This window comes from Schistocerca americana, chromosome 4 (assembly GCF_021461395.2).
Source record: "Schistocerca americana isolate TAMUIC-IGC-003095 chromosome 4, iqSchAmer2.1, whole genome shotgun sequence".
Taxonomy (NCBI): domain Eukaryota; kingdom Metazoa; phylum Arthropoda; class Insecta; order Orthoptera; family Acrididae; genus Schistocerca; species Schistocerca americana.
In genome coordinates, this window is record NC_060122.1 from 286,896,574 (window position 1) to 286,917,082 (window position 20,509).

A 20,509-nucleotide genomic window follows, 5' to 3' on the forward strand; every position below is an offset into this window, starting at 1 on the left:
TCTCAAAATATAGAATACTTTTTTAACATTCTGTACCTGGAATATTATGCTTGTAATTACGCCTTCAGTTTTGCAGATCTGAATTAAGTTACAGCTTAATGTGAGCTTGACTACATCTACATCTATACAAACCACTGTAAAGTAGGCCTATGGCCAAAGGGTACCAGTTACTAGACCGTCTTCCAGTTCTATTCAAATATGGAGCGCGGGAAGAATAATTGCTTCAATACCTCTGCGCGTTTTGTAATTAGACTAATCTTGAGTTCGCAATCCTTACGGTAGCGATACCAGCGAAAATGAACGTGAAGGCAATATTAACAGAAGAAAACAGACAGCCGGTGAAGATGAGATGGGAGATATAATATTGCGTGAAGTACTAGAAGGAGCTCTGAAAGGTCTAAGTGAAAACAAGACCCCTAATATCGATGACAATCCATCAGAATTATTGATATCCCTAGGAGAATCAACCATAACATAACTGTTCCATCTGGTGTGCAAGATATATGAGACAGGCGAAAAACCCTCAGACTTCAAAAAGAATGTGACAGTACCAATTACAAAGAAAGCAGGTGTTGTAAGTTTAACAATTGATGGTGCAAAATATTGACACAAATTATTTACAGAAGAATGAAAAGACTGGTGGAAACCGACTTCGTTGAAGATCTGTTTGGCTTCCGGAGGCATGTACAAACACTTGAAGCATTACTGCCCCTGCGACTTTTGTTAGAAGATAGGTACAAGAGAGGGAAACCTACGTTTATAGCATTTGTAGAGACAGACGAAGCTTTTGACAACACTGATTGGAATACACACTTTTAAATTCTAAAGGAGCAAAGTTAAATACAGGAAGCGAAAGCTTATGAACAGCTTGTAAAGAAATCTGACTGCCGTTATAAGAGCTGAAGGACACGAAACAGAAGCCTTAATTGAGAAGGGAGCTAGATAGGGTTGTAGCGTATCCTCGATGTTGTTCAGTATGTACACTGAGCAATCATCAAAGGAAGCCAAATAAAAATTTGAACAATGATTTAAAGTTCAAGGAGAAACTTTGAGATTTGCCAAAGACATTGTAATTATGAGAAACAGCAAAGGACATCGAAGAACAGTTGAACGAATAGCAAAAGGTCTTGAAAGGAGGTCATAATATGATCATCAACAAAAGTAAAAAAATGGAATGTTGTCGAATTAAATTAAGTGGCGCCGAGGGAATTAGATTAGGAAATGAGATGCTAAACGTAATAGATGAGTTTTGCCACTTGGTAGCAAAATAACCAATGACAGAAGTAGAAAGCATTTAAAATCCGTACTGGATATAGCTCGAAATGCAGATCTGAAAAAAGAGGAAAAGTGTTACGAAATCTTTTCTGTAGGTATTTGTGTTGAGTGCAGCCCTGTAAGGAAGTGAAAATTGGACTATAAGTAGTTCAGACAAGAAGATAACATAAGCTTTTGAAATATGGTGCTCACAAGGATGCTGAAAATTGGATGGGTGGATGTAATAATTAATGAGGAGGCACTGAATCGAATTCGAGGGAAAAAATTTATAGGATAACTTGACTAAAAGAAGGGGTCGGTTGCTGATGTACGAATACATTACGAGACCTCGCAGAATTGTCAGTTTGGTATTAGAGGGAAATGTGGGGAGTAAAAATTGCAGAGGGAGACCAAGAGACGAATACAGAAATCAGGTTCAAGTGAATTTAGTTACGATGCAGTAGTTATGCAGAGATGAAGAGGCTTGCACGGCGTAGAGTATCATGGAGAGGTGCATCAAACCAGTTTTCGGACTGAAGAGCATAACTACAATGTGGGAGAGATATTCCTAGATTCGTCACTTAAAGGTGGTTCTAGAAACTTTTTAGGTGTGCTTACGTGGCATAAATTTGCGTGTGTCTTCTGCCATTTCAGTTACTGTAGCACCTCTGTGACACTCTCGCATGGGTCAAACAAACATTTGACCGTTCGTGCTGCCCTTCTTTGTATATGTTTAATACCCCTTGATAGTCCTATTAGGTACCGATCCTATACACTTAATCAGTAGTCTAGGGTGGGTCCCAAGAGTGTTTGTATGCAACCTCGCAGACTGACTGCATTTCCCTTGTATTCTACCAATGAACCGAAACCTGCTACCTGCTTTATCTACAACTGAGCTTATGTGATCGTTCCACTTGATATCCCCACTTTCTGTTCCACCCATGTATTTGATTGAGTTGATCGATTCCAGTTGTGACTCATTGATATTATAGCCATATGATACTACGTTTTTCCGTTTTGTGAAGTGCAAAATTTTACATATCTGAACATCTGAAACAAGTGGTCAAGCTTTGCACAACTTTGAAATCTTATCAAGATATAACTGAATATTCGTGCAGCTGCTTTCAGACAATATTTCGTTACAGATAACGATTATCATTTGCGAAAAGTCTGAAGTTTCTATCAATATTGTTTTCAAGGTGATTAGAATACAACATGATCAACAAGAGCCCCGACACCCTTCCCTGGGGCACAATTGAAGTTACTTCTGCATCTGTTAAAGACCCTCCATTCTATAGATAATGATGTGTCTTCCCTGTCAATAAATCCAAAACTCTCGCTTGATACTCTATATGGTCGTAGATTCGATAGTAAGTATATGTGTGGTACTCAGTCAAATGCCTTTCGGAAATCAAAAAACACTTCATTTACCTGACTTTCTTGATCCGTAGCCTTCAGGTTGTCAAGTGAACAAGGCGCCAGTTGGGTTTCACATGATCGATGTGTTCCGAATGCATGCTGGATGGCACGAAGGAAGTCACTCTGTTCGGGATACCTCCTTACATTTGAGCTCATCATACGTTCTACGATTCCACAACAAATGGAGGTCAATGAGACTGGACGGTGGTTTTTACTTCTGCTGCCCTTCTTGTAGATGGATGTGACCATTGCTTTCTTCCAACCACTGGAACAAGTTTTCTGTTTGAGGGATTTTCGGTATATTATGGTTAGCAGAGGGGCTAACTCGATCGCAATTTCGTATAGAATTTGACAGAGATTCCAACGTTTTGTGGAACTCGGTTCAGTTTTAACGATTTCAGCTGTTTCTCACTCCACAGACACTAAATTGCGTGTCACGCGTCTTTTCAGTGACATGAGGATTTAATTGAGGCAATACTCCTTATACGACCAGAATTTCTCCGGTTTTTAAGAGGGATCTTTCGATAATATTCTGCTACTACAATTGTTTAAGGCTTCACTCATTGCGCTCTTGACAACCGAACGCATTTCATTGACTATCTCTCTATATATAGGCCTGTGATTTGTTTTAAGCCTGTTATGCAGTCGTCTCTGTTTCTCTGTCTCTCTTTTTTCTTTGTAGTGACTGTATACCATAGAGTGTCACTCCCATCATGAACTGTTCTACAGTTACATTCCATCCAGTGCACTGTCAACTATTCTTTTAAACTTGGGTCATAATTGCTTTACGCTCTCTTGTCTTGAACTAAAGGTTTCGGGTTCCTCATACAGATATAACACTGCTGCCTGTTTATCTACGAGTGTATCACTGAAAACATAAATTTTTCAACTTCTTTTAGTTGCCTTTTGTACTTTGGTAATCTTTGTTGTTACAACTGCCTCATGGTCATTCTAGTTGGAAATCATCAAAACCGAGCGGGGTGGCGCAGTGGTTAGACACTGGACTCGCATTCGGGAGGACGACGGTTCAATCCCGCGTCCGGCCATCCTGATTTAGGTTTTCCGTGATTTCCCTAAATCGCTCCAGGCAAATGCCGGGATGGTTCCTCTGAAAGGGCACGGCTGACTTCCTTCCCCATCCTTCCCTAATCCGATGAGACCGATGACCACGCTGTCTGGTCTCCTTCCCCAAAACCAACCAACCAACCAAATCATCAAAGAGGTTAGATGTATTTGTTGCTATTAGATCAATTTTTCATTATAATTGGGCTTCCGAACAACCTGCTCTAAGAAGTTCTCTGAGAAAGCATCTGGTAATGATTCGCAGGCTGTCTTGTCACGCCCACCGCTTACAAAACTAATTTTCCCATTTCATTTTTGGATACGTAAAGTCTCTTCTAATGATGGTAGTGTGGTTGGGGAACTTGGGGTAATAGCGAACCGAGGGTTTCTCTAAAGTTTTCGACTTCACGTAATGAGTCTGGTTGTCACTAGAAGGATACATTTATCAGTTTATATCCACCCCTGATACTGAGTCTCGCTTAATCAGTCTCACTTGCAGCTTCAGTTCCTACCTTGCTGAATTTCAGTTTCTTGTCTACTACAACAAATACATCACCTCCGTTTCCCATCATTTTATCCTTTCGATATACGTTTAATTTCCCTAAAAAAAAAAAACTAAAAAAAACGCACTGCTATTAATTTTGAGTTCTAAACATCTCTCTATTCCTAGTATTACATGAGCTCCACTACTTTGTAGGAATGCTTCAAACTTTGGCACTTTGTTGTGATTACTTCAGTAATTAACCACTAGGATTTTATTACTCTCCCCTGTAGGTGGGGGAAGGGGGTCCTTGGATTTTACGATGATACTTCCGGGTCTCCTACAGCTATCATTGTCTGGACAGGATAGTGTGCCACCTGATCTAAAGAATCCTCGTGTACACCCCACACACAGTCACTCCCCTGGGTAGCAGTCTCTGACGTGTAGTGCACACCTGACCCATTTAATGGACTCCACAGTTCTCAACCTTAGGCGCATAGAGCTACAATCGACACTCCACTCGGGTCGAGCGGACGAGTACTGGCAGATTCTGTGCTGCCTGTACAGGAGATTGTATCCACACCAAAACAAATACTTTCGTAGTACTGTGAATAGTCTCGTTTCTTTTGCGTCGAGGTCGTATATGACTGATCTTTTTCAGCTTCTTATTCTGGTAGCTTGCACAGAGTAAAGTAGCATGAAGAGCTCCATCAAAGCGATCTACAGACTGGAGACTACAGCACTAAATAATACTGATACAATAAATTTTACAGCGAAATAAATTAAAAGTAATTTAAGTAGCATGGTAGAATGGGGAAAGTGCTCTGAAATCGAGGTTAATACAGGGTGATCAAAAAGTCAGTATAAATTTGAAAACTGAATAAATCACGGAATAATGTAGATAGAGAGGTAAAAATTGACACTCATGCTTGGAATGACGTAGGGTTTTATTAGAACCAAAAAATATAAAGTTCAAAAAATGTCCTATAGATGGCGCTTCAACTGATCAGAATAGCAATAATTAGCATCACAAAGTAAGACAAAGCAAAGATGATGTTCTTTACAGGAAATGCTCAATATGTCCACCATCATTCCTCAACAATAGCTGTAGTCGAGGAATAATGTTGTGAACAGCACTGTAATGCATGTCCGGAGTTGTGGTGAGGCATTGGTGTCAGATGTTGTCTTTCAGCATCCCTAGAGATGGCGGTCGATCACGATACACTTGCGACTTCAGGTAACCCCAAAGCCAATAATCGCACGGACTGAGGTCTGGGGACCTGGGAGGCCAAATATGACGAAAGTGGCGGCTGAGCACACGATCATCACCAAACGACGCGCGCAACAGATCTTTCACGCGTCTAGCAATACTTTGTTTTCTTTTTTTTGGTTTTAATAAAACCTCATGTCATTCTAAGCTTGTGTGTCAATTTTTACCTCTCTATCTACATTATTCCGTGGTTTTACTAAGTTTTCAAATTTATACTGACTATTTGATCACCCGGTAGATGTACAAGACCTAGTCAGGGAGTTTTAATTACGATGTCGAAGAAATCAACCAGCGACCGTGAAACTTACTGATGGCGTTAGTACTTCCCGATTTATTTACCCTCAATTCGACATATTTTCTATCGATGGATGAGTTGTCGGACACCTTGGTTGTAGAAGACTGCATTTTGGCTGTCCAGCAAAAGTTTTTTCCTCAAAAATCATGTCGTCGTCGTTCGGGAAATGCCTGACACGCAATGGTTTCTTCGTCCATGTCAGAATAGTTTTGAGGGCGAGGCAAAATATTATATCCCAAGAAGCGGCATGTGTGACTGTCCTATGCAGAATGAGCTTGGTCGTTCTCGTGGAGCAAGAACGCCCCATTGGACAGATTCTTGCCTTGTCGCATCTTTTTGACAGACCCTTGTCATCATCAGGAGATTTCGGCAACATGTTAATAGACGGTTTGACCGAACTCTTAATACCTCACTATGGAAATCCCGAAAAATAATCAGCATCGTCTTGCCCCAGGGTCATTGCTAGATATTTGCCGTTATAGGTGAGAAAAGAAAAATGGCACCCCTTTTTTTTACTGCCACCGGACTCTCAGATATCCTCCCCCTCCACACCACCCAACGGCGCAACAATGCAAATCTCCTGTTATACTTTTAATGATTAAGCTAAGGTGTCCAGACGTCGTCATTTTCTGGGGGCATTACTCAGTTTTCATGCTTTATCCTCAGTTTCTTCGCTGTTTGATTTGAAATTAATTTTTCCCTCCCTTTGACGCCCCTAACAATTTGCCGCCTCTAAAAATTTGCCGCCTTAGGCGGCCGCCTAGCCTTGCCTAATGGCAGAAACGGCCCTACCTTGCTCGATGATGTTTGGGTCTTCACCTTTTTCAGCGGTGTGGAATAAACACGTTTTCATTGCTCCCTTTACTCCTTTGCCTCGGCGTCGTAGTGATATACCCACCACTCGGCCACCGTGATTAGACAGCTAAAAATGCCATTGGCCTGACACAGCTGTACAACCTTGGATCAGCGGATTTTTGAGACGGCGTGAGCAGTTGTGGAAACGAGCGTGTGGCGATTTCAGTCACGTTCAAAATAGCGTACAACATGTTGATAAATGACTCATTACTGATTTTTACTTTTTCCACGATCGCCTCGATTGTGATTCGCTAGCCTTCGATCCCCAGTTCTTCACCGAGACATGGTCTTAAACTTTGTTTTGCGTCACTAAGATATTTTTCACCACACTGGAAGCGTCTGTGCCACCAAGCATTGTATCGTACACTGAAGCGCCATGCGTATTCAAATACAGAGATATGTAAACAGGTAGAATACGGCGCTGCGGTCGGCAACGCCTATGTAAGACAAGTGTCCGGCGCAGTTCTTAGATCGGTTACTGCTGCTACGATTGCGGGTTATCAAGATTTGAGAGAGTTTGAACGTGGTGTTATAGTCGGCGCACGAGAGATGGGACACAGCATCTCCGAGGCAGCGATGAAGTAGGGATTTTCTCGTACGATCGTTTCACGGCTGTACTGTGAGTATCAGGAATCCTGCAAAACCTGAAATCTCAGATATCGCTTGCGGCCAGAAAAAGATGCTGCAAGAACGGTACCAGCGAAGACTGAGATTCGTTCAACGTGTAACCCTTCCGTAAATTGCTGCAGATTTCAAACTGGGCCATCAATAAGAGTCAGCGTGCAAACCATTCAACGAAACATCATCGTCGATACGGGCTTTCGGAGCTGATGACCGCACGACAGAAAGCTTTACGCCTCGTCTGGGCCCGTCAACACCGACATTGGACTGTTGATGACTGGAAACATGTTGCCTGCTCGGACGAGTCTCGTTTCAAATTGTATCGAGCGGATGGACGTGTGCGGGTATGGAGACAACCTCATGAATCCATGGACCCTGCATGTTCAAGCTGGTGAATGCTCTGTAATTGTGTGTGGCGTGTGCAGTTAGATACGACTGGGACTGGTGACACGTATGTAAGCCTCCCGTCTGGTCATCTGCATCCATCCGTGTTCGTTGTGCATTCCGACGGACTTGGGCAGCTCCAGCAGGACAATGCGACATCCCACCCGTCCGGAATTGCTACAGAGTGGCTCCAGGAACACTCTCCTGAGTTTAAACACTCCCGCTGGCCACCAAACTCCCTAGACATAAACATTATGGGACATATGTGGGATGACTTGCAACGTGATGTTCAGAAGAATCTCCATTCCCCCCCCCCCCTCCCCCCTCCCTTGTACTGTTACGGATTTATGGACAGCCCTGCAGGTTTCATGGTGTCAGTTCCCTCCAGTACTACTCAAGACATCAGTCGAGTCCAAGCCACGTCGTGTTGCGGCATTTCTGCGTGCTCGCGGGGCCCTACACGATACTAGGAAGGTGTACCTGTTTCTTTGGATCTTCAGTGGCGCTTTGTTGTTGCATGGCTCTGCCTACTCACCAGGGATTGTTGCGGCGTTGTCTTCCTTCAAATGCAGAAAGCGAATTCCCGCAAGATACTTCGACTTATCAGGGGGTTGCGCTATTCCGCCTTGGACCCTCTAGCGCCATGCGGCCGTGCTGTGGTGCTGGGATTCCATTGCAGATCGGGACTGCAGAGATGAATCTCACTGCTTTTACAATTCTCTCTTTCAAATTTTCCTCTGCCTTTCACGTATTCTGACAACGGCCGTGCCGCAGTGGATACACCAGTTCCCGTCAGATCACCGAAGTTAAGCACTGTCGGGCGTGGCCGGCACTTGGATGGGTTACCAACCCGGCCGCCATTTTTCGGGGTGCACTCAGCCTCGGGATGCCAATTGAGGAGCTACTCGACTGAATAGTAGCGGCTCTGGTCAAAGAAAACCATCATAATGACCGGGAGAGTGGTGTGCTGACAACACGCCCCTCCTATCTGCATCCTCAGCTGAGGATGACACGGCGGTCGGATCGTCCAGATGGGCCACTTGTGGCCTGAAGACGGAGTCATTTCACGTATTCTGCCCTACGGTGGTATCCACAGGATTCATCTATACATTGGACATGACCATACCATATTAATTGTTTCTGTTCAATGTCAGCTGTTAATCACCCTTCTACACCCATTCGTAATCGAATCTCTTCGCTAGGCATTTTCCCGATGATCGTCTGGACACATCCATTTTCGTGACCTCCAACCTCCTCTTTTATTCTCCGTAGTTCTCCATGTCTCTACCTCATACAACATTGAACTTTTAATCAGAGTTTCACAGGTAATGTACACTATTTCCGTTTCTTTCCTAATTCACTGTTCCGAAGGATTCCGTTTAAACAAGAGGTTCAGCCTTCTAGCATGCGTTATTCCTTTTGTAATCTCTTCACCTCTGGTATCAAATTCTAGAGTTAGATGAGGATCATTTTGGGTTTAGGAAAGGTAAACGTACCAGAGAGGCAGCTCTGATGTGGGTGGCAATGGAAACAAGACTGAAAGAACCAAGACTCGTTCATAGGATTTGTCGTCCTAAGAAAAGCGTTCGACAATCTAAAATATCGTAAGATATTCGAAATCCTGAAAAAAACTGGGGAAACTATAGGGATAGACGGGTAATATAGAATATGTACAAGAACCATGAGTGCACTGATTATAAAGGGCGATGTAGTCTTTCGCTCCTACACTTCAATCTATACATCGAAGAAGAAATGATGGAAGTAAAAGAAAGGTTCAAGAGTGGGATTAAAATTCAGGATGAAAGGATATCAATGATAAGATTGGCTAGAACTTTGCTATCCTCGTGAAAGCGAGGAAGAATTACAGGATCTCCTGTATGGAATGAACAGTATAATGAGTACAGAATATGGATTGAGAGTAAATCGAAGAAAGGAAAGAGTAATGAGAAGTAGCAGAAATGAGATCAGCGAGAAACTTAACATCAAGTTTGTTGATCACGAGGTAGATGAAGTTAAGGAATTCTGCTACGTAGCAAGCAAAAAAACCCATGACGGACAGTGCAAGTAGAACGTTAAAAGCAGACTAGCGACGGCAAAAAGGGCATTCCTGGCCATGAGAAGTCTGCTAGTATTAAACATAGGCCTTAATTTGAGAAACAAGTTCCTGAGAATGTACGTTTGGAGCACAGCATTGTAATGTAGTGGGAAAACAAGAACAAAGAGGATCGTAACATTCGAAATATGGTGCTACAGGAGAATGTTGAAAATTAGGTGGACTGATAAGGCAAGGTATAAGGAGGTTCTGCTCAGAATCGGTGGGGAAAGGAATGTATGGGGAACAGGGACAAAAAGAAGGGACAGGATGACAAAACATGTGTCATATCAGCGAGTAACTTCTGCGGTACTAGATGGAGCCGTAGAGGGTGAAAACTGTAGGGGAAGACAGACATTGGAACACATCCAGCAAATAATCGAGAAAACAGATTGCAAGTGCTAATCTGAGACGAGAAGGTTTGCACTGTGGCGCAGAAGATGAATTCGTTGCGGGCCACATCAAACCAGTCAGAAGACTGATGACTCAAAAAAGTTCAAATTCTACTCCTAGATATGTGGAACTACTGCAAGCTGCAAGTTCCTCTGTATCAAGTTGGATACAGGATAATTCTGCTCCTACTGGAAGATATTTTGTTTTCTGGATGTTAAGTTCATTCATACATGTCCTATAGTACCTGATCGTCCATAAATTACAGTGTTCACAAGCAGGTTTCACGCATTCTTCTGCATTTCCTTTTCCACTGATTTAGTACTTTAGCTACACAAATTTTAAACAAAGTAGATTGCACACAACTGCCTTGATACAAACTATTCGAGAGTGTCTGTTACCAATTTATGTTTTTGATATTAAACCATTACACAAATTTAGGACAGCCACTATTAAAATGTAATTGATGTTTGAGTCCTGAAATACCCTCCAGAGCCTTTGTATATGTACAGCCTACGATATTTCTAGATGATAATTGAAACTTCATAATTAATCCTTGTAGTTTCCGATGTTGGCTGCGGCAAGCTGCACATCAGAAACTGAGGTCGATGAATGTGTGGTGTGGGATTCTGGAGGACAGAATTATAGGCGCCTATTTCATCGAAGGAAATCTTAATGGTAGGAAGTACACCACATTCCTGCAAGAAACGTTAGACAACTTTGCAGAGACAATTCCCAAATCCATGGATTTGACGCGGAGGAGATGTGTCGTGGCCGGCTCGTTCGCCCGACTTGACGGCTCTGGATTTTTTCTTGTGGGGATTCGTAAAATAGATTGTTTATAAAGATGTTCCAACTACACCTGAAGATATTCGAGAGAGAATTGTCAGACCATGTGCTTGTATAAGTGCTGATGTGATAAGAAACACTGTTCAATCCATGATAAGAAGATTGTTCAAATGTGTGTGAAATCCTATGGGACTTAACTGCTAAGGTTATCAGTCCCTAAGCTTACACCTAAATTATCCAAAGGACAAACACACACACCCCTGCCCGAGGGAGGACTCGAACCTCCGCCGGGACCAGCCACACAGTAAGAAAATTGGAGCACTGCATTGATACCGATGGTCATCACCTCGAACACCTTCTGTAAATGGACGTTCATGCAACCTTTCTGACCTTCATTGATCTTCAAAGACCTTACTGTTACACATCACTAGATTCGTCTCAATAGCCACTATCAGAAAATGAGTATCAAACTATAGCATCCCATTAAAAAAAAAAAAAAAAAAAGCTGACCTTCATATCTCTGATGCGATCCCACCTAGCAACAAAAAACCAACTTCATATTAACGTCCCAGTTGTCCCATGTGCAACTTTTGTGCCACAAACTTCTCAGCTCCTATCATACTTTCGGAATTATTCTTGGTGACAATAGTAAGTTGACTCACCCTGTATATATTCTACGCTAGACACACAAAGCAAACAATAGGTCATACAGTGATTCTATTGCTAGGCGCAGCTGACGTACAGCCGCCCTCATTAAGGTCGCGTAGTGTTGCGCAGTTACCTGCGTCATCCGGTTGCGCTGGCGGCGGCTGCGGTGCACGGCCATGACGAGGAACGAGTTGAAGATGGCGAGCAGCACCACGGGCAGTAGCACGAACATGACGGACGAGAACCAGTAGAACACCGAGTGGTACGTGGGGTGCTTGCCGAAATCCGACGACACCATGTCCATAAGCCCATCTTCTGTCTGTGGAAACAAAGGAACGTGAACAGTCAGTGCATTAACAAGAAAGCTCGATACAATGGCTGTGCAAGCGATGCAGACGCATCCTTGAGCGTGCATCTACTGCGTGACAACGTACACAATCTGATGAAAAGTATCTGGACACCTGTTAGTGGACATTAATAAGGAGTGTGCCTTTATGAAGGCTTGAACACTGCTGAGGACACTTTCAATGAGGTGTCTGAATGTCTGTGGAGGAATGGCAGCCCATTCATTCTCAAGAGACGAAACTGGAGAAGGTAGTGATTTTGAACATTGGTGTCAGGAACGAAGTCGACGTTCTAACCCATCAAGCAGGTGTTCCATTGGGTTCAAGTTGGGACACTGGGCAGGCCAGTCCAATGTAGGAATGCTGTTCTCCACAAACCTCTGCCTCACAGATGCTGCTTCATGACAGAGCGCATTGCCATGCTGGTACAATTATGGCCTCCAAACTAAACGACACAGTAAAACATATCTCTATCCTTCCACATTTAGCATTTTCTAAAATGCAATAAGGGGACCACACCATAAACACAAAAAAGTCCCCGTACAATATCACCATTTCCTCCATACTTCACTGTAGGTACTACATGTTATGGCAAGTAACGTTCTCCAGGCACTCGCCAAACCCAAACCCCTCCATTGGATTGCCAAATGGTATAACGTGGTTCATCACTGCAAATCACTCGTTCCCAGTCATCCACTGCCAATGGCGTCGCTCTATACCACATCAAGTGTCGTGCAGCATTGACAACATAAGTGTGTGGCTTTTGAGGACCGTTGTACCCCATTCACTTTAACCCCTGACGCATAGTCATTGTGCTCGCTAGACTGCTATTCGCACTTTGGAACTCACGAGTAATTCCTTCCGCTAATTTCGATTAACTTTATAAAGCCACCCTCTGCAGTGGTCAAAGGTCCCTGTTTGCAGTAGATGCCGTCTGCCCGGGCTTGGTTTGGCTGTGGTTTTTTCTTCGTGTTTCGACTTCATAGTCACGGCACCAGTACTCAACATGGGCAGCTTCAGAAGGACTGATGTGCCCCTGATAGATTCATTACTCAGGTCTCATCCAGTGACTAGCCCATCTCAAAGTCACTGAGCTCTCCTGACCGACCCATTCTGCTATTACTGCTTCTCTGCTGAGAAAACAATACCCTATTCCCTTCTACTGTATCACTGAGTCCTCATCTCGTGACGTCTAGTGGTCAGTTCCGCATTATATATTGGTGTCCGGATACTTTTGATCGGCTAATGTATCTTCATCTGCCGATGTACACTACTGGCCATTAAAATTGCTACACCACGAAGATAACGTGCTACAGACGCGAAATTTAACCGACAGGAAGAAGATGCTGTGATATGCAAATGATTAGCTTTTCAGAACATTCACACAAGATTGGCGCTGGTGGCGACACCTACAACGAGCTGACATGAGGAAAGCTTCCAACCGATTTCTCATACACAAACAGCAGTTGACCGGCGTTGCCTGGTGAAACGTTGTTGTGATGCCTCGTGTAAGGAGGAGAAATGCGTACCATCACGTTTCCGACTTTGATAAAGGTCGGATTGTAGCCTATCGACAATGCGGTTTGTCGTATAGCGACATTGCTGCTCACGTTGGTCGAGATCCTATGACTGTTAGCAGAATATGGAATCGGTGGGTTCAGGAGGGTAATACGGAACGCCGTGCTGGATCCCAACGGCCTCGTATCACTAGCGGTCGAGACGACAGGCATCTTATCCGCATGACTGTAACGGATCGTGCAGCCACGTCTCGATCTCTGAGTCACCAGATGGGGACGTTTGCAAGACAACAACCATCGGCACGAACAGTTTGACGTCGTTTGCAGCAGCATGGACTATCAGCTCGGAGACCGTGGCTGCGGTTACCCCTGACGCTGCATCACAGACAGGAGCCCCTGCGATGGTGTACTCAACGACGAATCTGGGTGTACGAATGGCAAAACGTGATTTTTTCAGACGAATCCAGGTTCTGTTTACAGTATCATGATGGTCGCATCCGTGTTTGGCGACATCGCGGTGAACGCACATTGGAAGCGTGTATTCGCCATCGCCATACTGGCGTATCAGCCGGCGTGATGGTATGGGGTGCCATTGGTTACACGTCTCGGTCACCTCTTGTTCGCATTGACGGCACTTTGAACAGTGGACGTTACATTTCAGATGTGTTACGACCCATGGCTCTACCCATCATTAGATCCCTGCGAAAACCTTCATTTCAGCAGGATAATGCACGACTGCCTGTTGCAGGTCCTGTACGGGCCTTTCTGGATACAGAAAATGTTCGACTGTTGCCCTGGCCAGCACATTCTCCAGATCTCTCACCAATTGAAAACGTCTGGTCAATGGTGGTCGAGCAACTGGCTCGCCACAATACGCCAGTCACTACTCTTGATAAACTGTGGTATCCTGTTGAAGCTGCATGGGCAGCTAGCTGTACCTGTACACACCATCCAAGCTCTGTTTGACTCAATGCCCAGGCGTATCAAGGCCGTTATTACGACCAGAGGTGGTTGTTCTGGGTATTGATTTCTCAGGATCTATGCACCCAAATTGCGTGAAAATGTAATCACATGTCAGTTCTAGTATAATATATTTGTCCAATGAATAACCGTCTATCATTTGCATTTCTTCTTGGTGTAGCAATTTTAATGGTCAGTAGTGTATCTTATCTACGTTCTTCTACTGATCTCCTGGTGCTCCACCAGTTGATGGTGGCACTCAACCCAAATTTAGACGGAAAATGACCTTGAAAAGTTCTTTTATTTGCTGTCGAAATGACTGACATACGGTTCCCAAGCGCCTAATTACGCATCAATATCGACTAAAAGTAAAGTACCTTCTTTGCTTGCGCCTATACTAGATTACTAAAAGCAGAAGATTCCAACTGTGTCCACACAGATTTAACAGAGTAAACTGGATCTTATTGATGGTGGTGATCCGTTCATTGCATAAGAACCCTATTGGATGAGAACGCTATTGAAGCTGGTGTACGGTGGTTATATTACTGTGGGTTCTGCCATCACAATAATAAACGACAAGTACCTAACTCAAGTCACACGCAATCATTACATATCATTCCACTGCTCGACTGCTACTCGTGAAGTGAGGTACGTTCATGTTATGAGGAAAATATGTGAGACTTCCTGGCAGATTAAAACTGTGTACCGGACGGAGACTCGGACTCGGGGCCTCTGCCTTCCGCGGGCAAGTGCTCTACCGACTGAGCTACCCAAGCACGACTCACGCCCCGTCCTCACAGCTTTACTTCTGCCAGTACCTCGTCGCCTACCTTCCAAACTTTACAGAAGCTCTCCTGCGAAGGTTCAGGAAAATATGTATTTTAAACATGACCTTCCCAAAGAGTTTCCCATCCGTCAAAGGTATGGGGACTTTTCCCAATCTATCTCTCCTCTCCTTTTGTTTGTCACTAGAACTTACTGTCCCAGCAATATCTGCATGATTAGAGGAATGACAAACGGAAGAGTGAAGTGATTGGCTGTAGCATTTCTGAAGGAACTATAGCTGTTTTTTCTATTAGTTTTTTTATTTTTTATAAGAACGAGGGTTTATTGTCCCATTGACGATGAGGTCATAGAGATGAAGCACAGCTTGAGATTGGGGAGGGGTGGGAAGGGAAATAGGCTGTGTCGCTTGCAAAAGAACCATCCCGGATTCATCTTAAATGATTTAGGGGAATCAGGACTAACATAAATCTGAATGGTGGGGTAAGGAATTGAACCGCTGTCCCCCAAATGCAAATCGATTGCTTTATCACTGTGCCACCTCATTCGCTTCTTCGTATTAACCAGAAGTAATTTAGAAAACCCACAAAAATACCCTTTAAAAAGGCGAAATGTGAATTTGAACTGCAACCCTTTAAAGCTACATCTCATTTGGCTTGCTAATTGTATTCCATTGCCATGTTTACTACACAATCTCCATTAGTAGACATCTTCTGTTAAGAGATTCCTTCAGTCCCATTCAACCCGCTGTCGAGTACAGACCTACTTCCTTGTGTGCACCGCAGCATTCGAAGAGTGTGAATAACAGCTTCACGTGACCTATTTACTTCTAGCGTAAGCGTCATAAGTAAATCACTAACAGTGTTGATAGGTGGAATGGAAAACCGTGATTCAGCATTAGCTGAGAAACGACATGAACATGGACACAGGTGAACCATCTGACACTGGCCAGGTGGTAGTGTTACATTATCATTTTTACGGAAACTGTCCCACAACGTATGTAAAATCGTAACGCAAAGTTCCTTCGTTCGGAATAATTAAATAATACCGAGAAATTTGATACATAAAAGTACTAATGATAAAGCTTACTTTACTGTTTGTTAACTTTCTATTCGAATTTGCATGCCTTATTTAAATAAGAGGACGTTGAAAACAGATTGGGATGAGGCGACAGAGTCGTGGAATCACTTAGGCCAACACCGCTGGAGAATATCTCGGAAGAGAGTACCAGGAGGTGTACGGTTAAAGACTCGGCGGCGACGGACAATCTTTTGTAGTGCCACTGCAGACAAACACAGATAAGATCCCCTATGGCGTAAGGTCTCCAGATGTGACCGCTTTTACAACCTAGAAGTGGAATCAAAAGGAACGCCATTTTTAGCGAAGTCCTAGAAGGCAGTATTGTGTACAAAACGTAGAAAGTTGTGTTTTCCGCGTAAAGTGCCAGATAGTATAGATGTTACTCGAAAATTGAAAGGGGACCTGCAGTTTTGGGATGTCCTGAAGGTATGAGATGCTGCTGGACGTTGACTTTACAAAAACAAATGTTTCTCCAAAATGAGAACTGCTGGGATTGGCTAATACGAATAAACTACGAGGTTACACAGAGAAACTCGACTCTGCCAATGAGGACCTACCTCAATGCCCACAGAGAGAGATGGAAAGAGACAGGGATGCCATTTTTCGGTATTAAATGGTAGTACGTGCATTACCAGCTACAGAATAGCCCAGGGAAGGGGAGAAGAGTTTTTTTAGGAACATTTTTACCTGACGGCGCCCGGAAGGTTTGTCCCAGCCAATCCGAAGAGAGCAAAGAGCGTAAATGCAGAAATATGAGTTTTCCTTTTAGTGAACACTCTATACAAAATTACTTGTTTGGAGAGAGCGTTTAAAACTACTTCTCACTGGTTCTTCGGTGAGAGTCTTCACTGTCAGGGTCCACTGTCAGAGCTGGTGCGCCGAGATTCTACAGCTACTTAAGCCTTTACCTATAGTTTCCTATGGTGAGATTGACCATGACCACGACAGAAAGCGTAGAGACATTAAAACCGTTTAATGTAATTTCAAGCTTCACTTCGAAGACTTCAGAATGAATGACCAGTTCGCTTTCAGCTCTGACCACAGGTTCAACGTTTTCCCTTGTTTAGTACTATTTGCCTTTTCTACTAACATCATAACATTCAAATTACACCTTCACAATTGTCATTGTTTCATTTACGTGGTTATTAGAATCTTACCCCATACCGTTTTATCATCTGTGCCAAGGTTTTACTATAATAATTTTATCATTGCTTGTCTAATGTTTTCTTTAGCGGAATAAACTAAATTAATTGTGATTCTTGTTTTATTTAGTAAAAGTTTAAATCTTAGTTCATTATTCTGGAAGGTGATTAATGAATGAATGTCAGACACAGAGCCCAATTCCCACACCTCCAAGCCGCCCGAAGTGGCCGTGCGGTTCTAGGCGCTGCAGTCTGGAACCGCGATTCCGCTACGGTCGCAGGTTCGAATCCTTCCTCGGGCATGAATGTGTGTGATGTCCTTAGGTTAGTTGGTTTTAACTAGTTCTAAGTTCTAGGGGACTAACGACCTCAGAAGTTGAGTCCCATAGTGCTCAGAGCCATTTGAACCGTTTGAACCACACCTCCAACTTTGAATCACGCGACCGTAACCTAGCAGTAAAGGCTACTAATAGTAGAATAACAGTAAGATCACGGAGGTACCTAACAAAGATTACATACATCCTGTGGCATTTTTGACCAATGCCGCTGCAAATCAGCAGTAAAGAGCATCTTCTTATTAAAGGACAGGAGACGGCATAATAGGAACCAAGGCAAGAATCCACTGAATAGTGCGTCGCACAGGAGGCAAGAACCTAGATATTGTGTTTGTAGGAATCTGTAATTCTAACATTGGCACACTTCATCCTATGACCCCTCGGCAAGCCGCTGTACTGTGGAAGTGCTCTTATGGAGGAGGATATAATCAGTGCATGAAGAAGTATGGTTAGAATGGAAATGCGTTTGGGGTCAGCTGCAAATATTTAGGGAACCGTAGCTTTCCCTGATAATTACACGGATAATTACATGCACAGTCCCATGACTATAAAGCAAAGAGTCTTAGGAATGTTGACGTCTCACTGAGCGATGAATACATCAGGTAGAAAATAAATTGTTAAAATAAAATCTCAAATATTAACAGTAACCAAAGAAAGTTAACATGAAGGGTCAGAACAGATTTCCCGACAGCCAGTTTGTGATTTAACTTTCAGATAACAAAGGTTTCCAGAATTTGTCTATTTGTATAGGATAAAATGGCGGTGGACCTTATGTTCTCCCCCAGATTTAGTACTTCAGTGGTTTACTATTTAATCATAAAATTTCACTCTCTGGTGACCAGCCCAAAATGCTCTAAGTGTTCAGGCCTGTAACTCCGCAGCCAGTGTAAGTCACTGGACGACAGGACGAATTGTGTTGTCTACTTTGTCAAGGAAAGGATTTATGAATGGACAGAAAATGCTCCGAACGTCAAATTTTCGTTGAAATAGGGCGAGAGCGTGTTTGCCAGGGACTTACTTGCCAGCCACCTCTCGGCAGATCGTTCATACTCTAGCTCACTGATGATGTTGTCACCAGCTGGTGGTACTGCAACGCAGAACTCATCTACGAGACGTGCACCTCTTGTTGGTACTAATCAAAGGAAGGATCAGAACAGCCACACAACAGCTGAACACCAAATATGTAATGTACCACGGCCAAAGGTGCACTACACGCTTCTAAAAAAATTTTGCATCACCCCGTTTCCCTGAACTCCTAAAGACAGACATTGACTGTGGATGTTGTATCACAGAGACAGTCCCTTGACTCTTCAGAGATGTCACTAAACCAGCCCAAAGATGTAAACTACCATGCATGAGCAGCGCCTATTAGACGAAGGGGGTCCGACAGCTGATCAGTTCCAGTCATTCCACCAGGAATGAGGTACACGGCTCGTATTGTCTGTTGTTCAACCATGTCTAGAGGGTCAATACCGCAGTTCGATCGCTTCTGCATTGTTACTTTGTGTCAGGAAGGGCTCTCAACAAGGGAAGTGTCCAGGCGTCTCGGAGTGAACCAAAGCGATGTTATTCGGACATGGAGAAGATACAGAGAGACAGGAACTGTCGATAACATGCCTCGATCAGGCCGCCCAAGGGCTAATACTCCAGCGGATGGCCGCTACCTTCAGATTATGGCTCGGGGGGAGCCCTGACAGCAACTCCACTATGTTGAATAATGCTTTTCATGCAGCCACAGGACGTCGTATTACGACTCAAACTGTGCGCGATAGGCAGCATGATGCGCAACTTCACTCCCGACGTCCATGGCGAGATCCATCTTTGTAACCACGACACCATGCAGCACAGTGCAGATGGGCCCAACAACATGCCGAATGGACCGCTCAGGATTGGCTGCACGTTCTCTTCGCCGATGAGTATCGCATATGCCTTCAACCAGACAATCATCGGAGACGTGTTTGGAGGCAATCTGGTCAGTCTGAACGCCTTAGACACACTGTCCAGCGAGTGCAGCAAGGTGGAGGTTCCCTGCTGTTTTGGGTTAGCATTACGTGGGGCCGACGTACGCCGCTGGTGGCCAGGGAAGGCGCCGTTACGGTAGGTGAATGCCATCCTCCGACAGATAGTGCAACCATATCGGCAGCATATTGACATTCATCTTCATGGACGACAATTCGCGCCCACATCGTGCACATCTTGTGAATGACTTCCATCAGGACAACAACATCGCTCGACTAAAGTGGCCAGCACGTTCTCCAGACATGAACCCTAACGAACATGCCAGGGATAGATTGAAAAGGGCTTTTGACGGACGACGTGACTCACCACCAAGCCGAATCGCCGTTGAGGGACAATCTGCACCAACAGTGCCTTGATGAACCTGTGGATAGTATGCCACGACGAATACAGGCATGCATCAATGCAAGAGGACGTGCTACTGGGTATTAGAGGTACCGGTGTGTACAGCAGTCTGGACTACCACCTGTGAAGGTCTCGCTGTATGGTGGTACAACATGCAATGTGTGGTTTTCACGAGCAATAAAAAGGGCCGAAATGATGTTTATGTCGATCTCTATTCCAATTTTCTGTTCAGGTTCCGGAACTCTCGGAACCGAGGTGATGTAAAACTTTTTTTTACGTGTGTATAATCGGACATAAGTCAACTGATTTCTTCCAAGTCACACAATTCCCTTGCCTTTACTTAGGTCCCTAGCTTAAATACTACTACAGTAAGCAACCCATATTCATCGATGACAGCACAATTTCCACAAGCCGCAAGTGGTACGCC

At 43.9% G+C, this 20,509-nt stretch overlaps 1 protein-coding gene across 1 annotated transcript in view; it reads right to left on the minus strand.

Moving 5' to 3' along the window:
- LOC124613421 (FMRFamide receptor-like) overlaps positions 1–20,509 on the minus strand; it is a 47,424-nt gene that overhangs the window by 17,166 nt on the left and 9,749 nt on the right. Inside the window, exons 3-4 of the mRNA XM_047142124.1 lie at positions 15,105–15,111; positions 11,694–11,875 (exon numbers count right to left, since the gene is read on the minus strand). Of these exons, the coding sequence (XP_046998080.1) occupies positions 11,694–11,875; positions 15,105–15,111 (189 nt within the window). The remainder of the gene's footprint in view (positions 1–11,693; positions 11,876–15,104; positions 15,112–20,509) is intronic.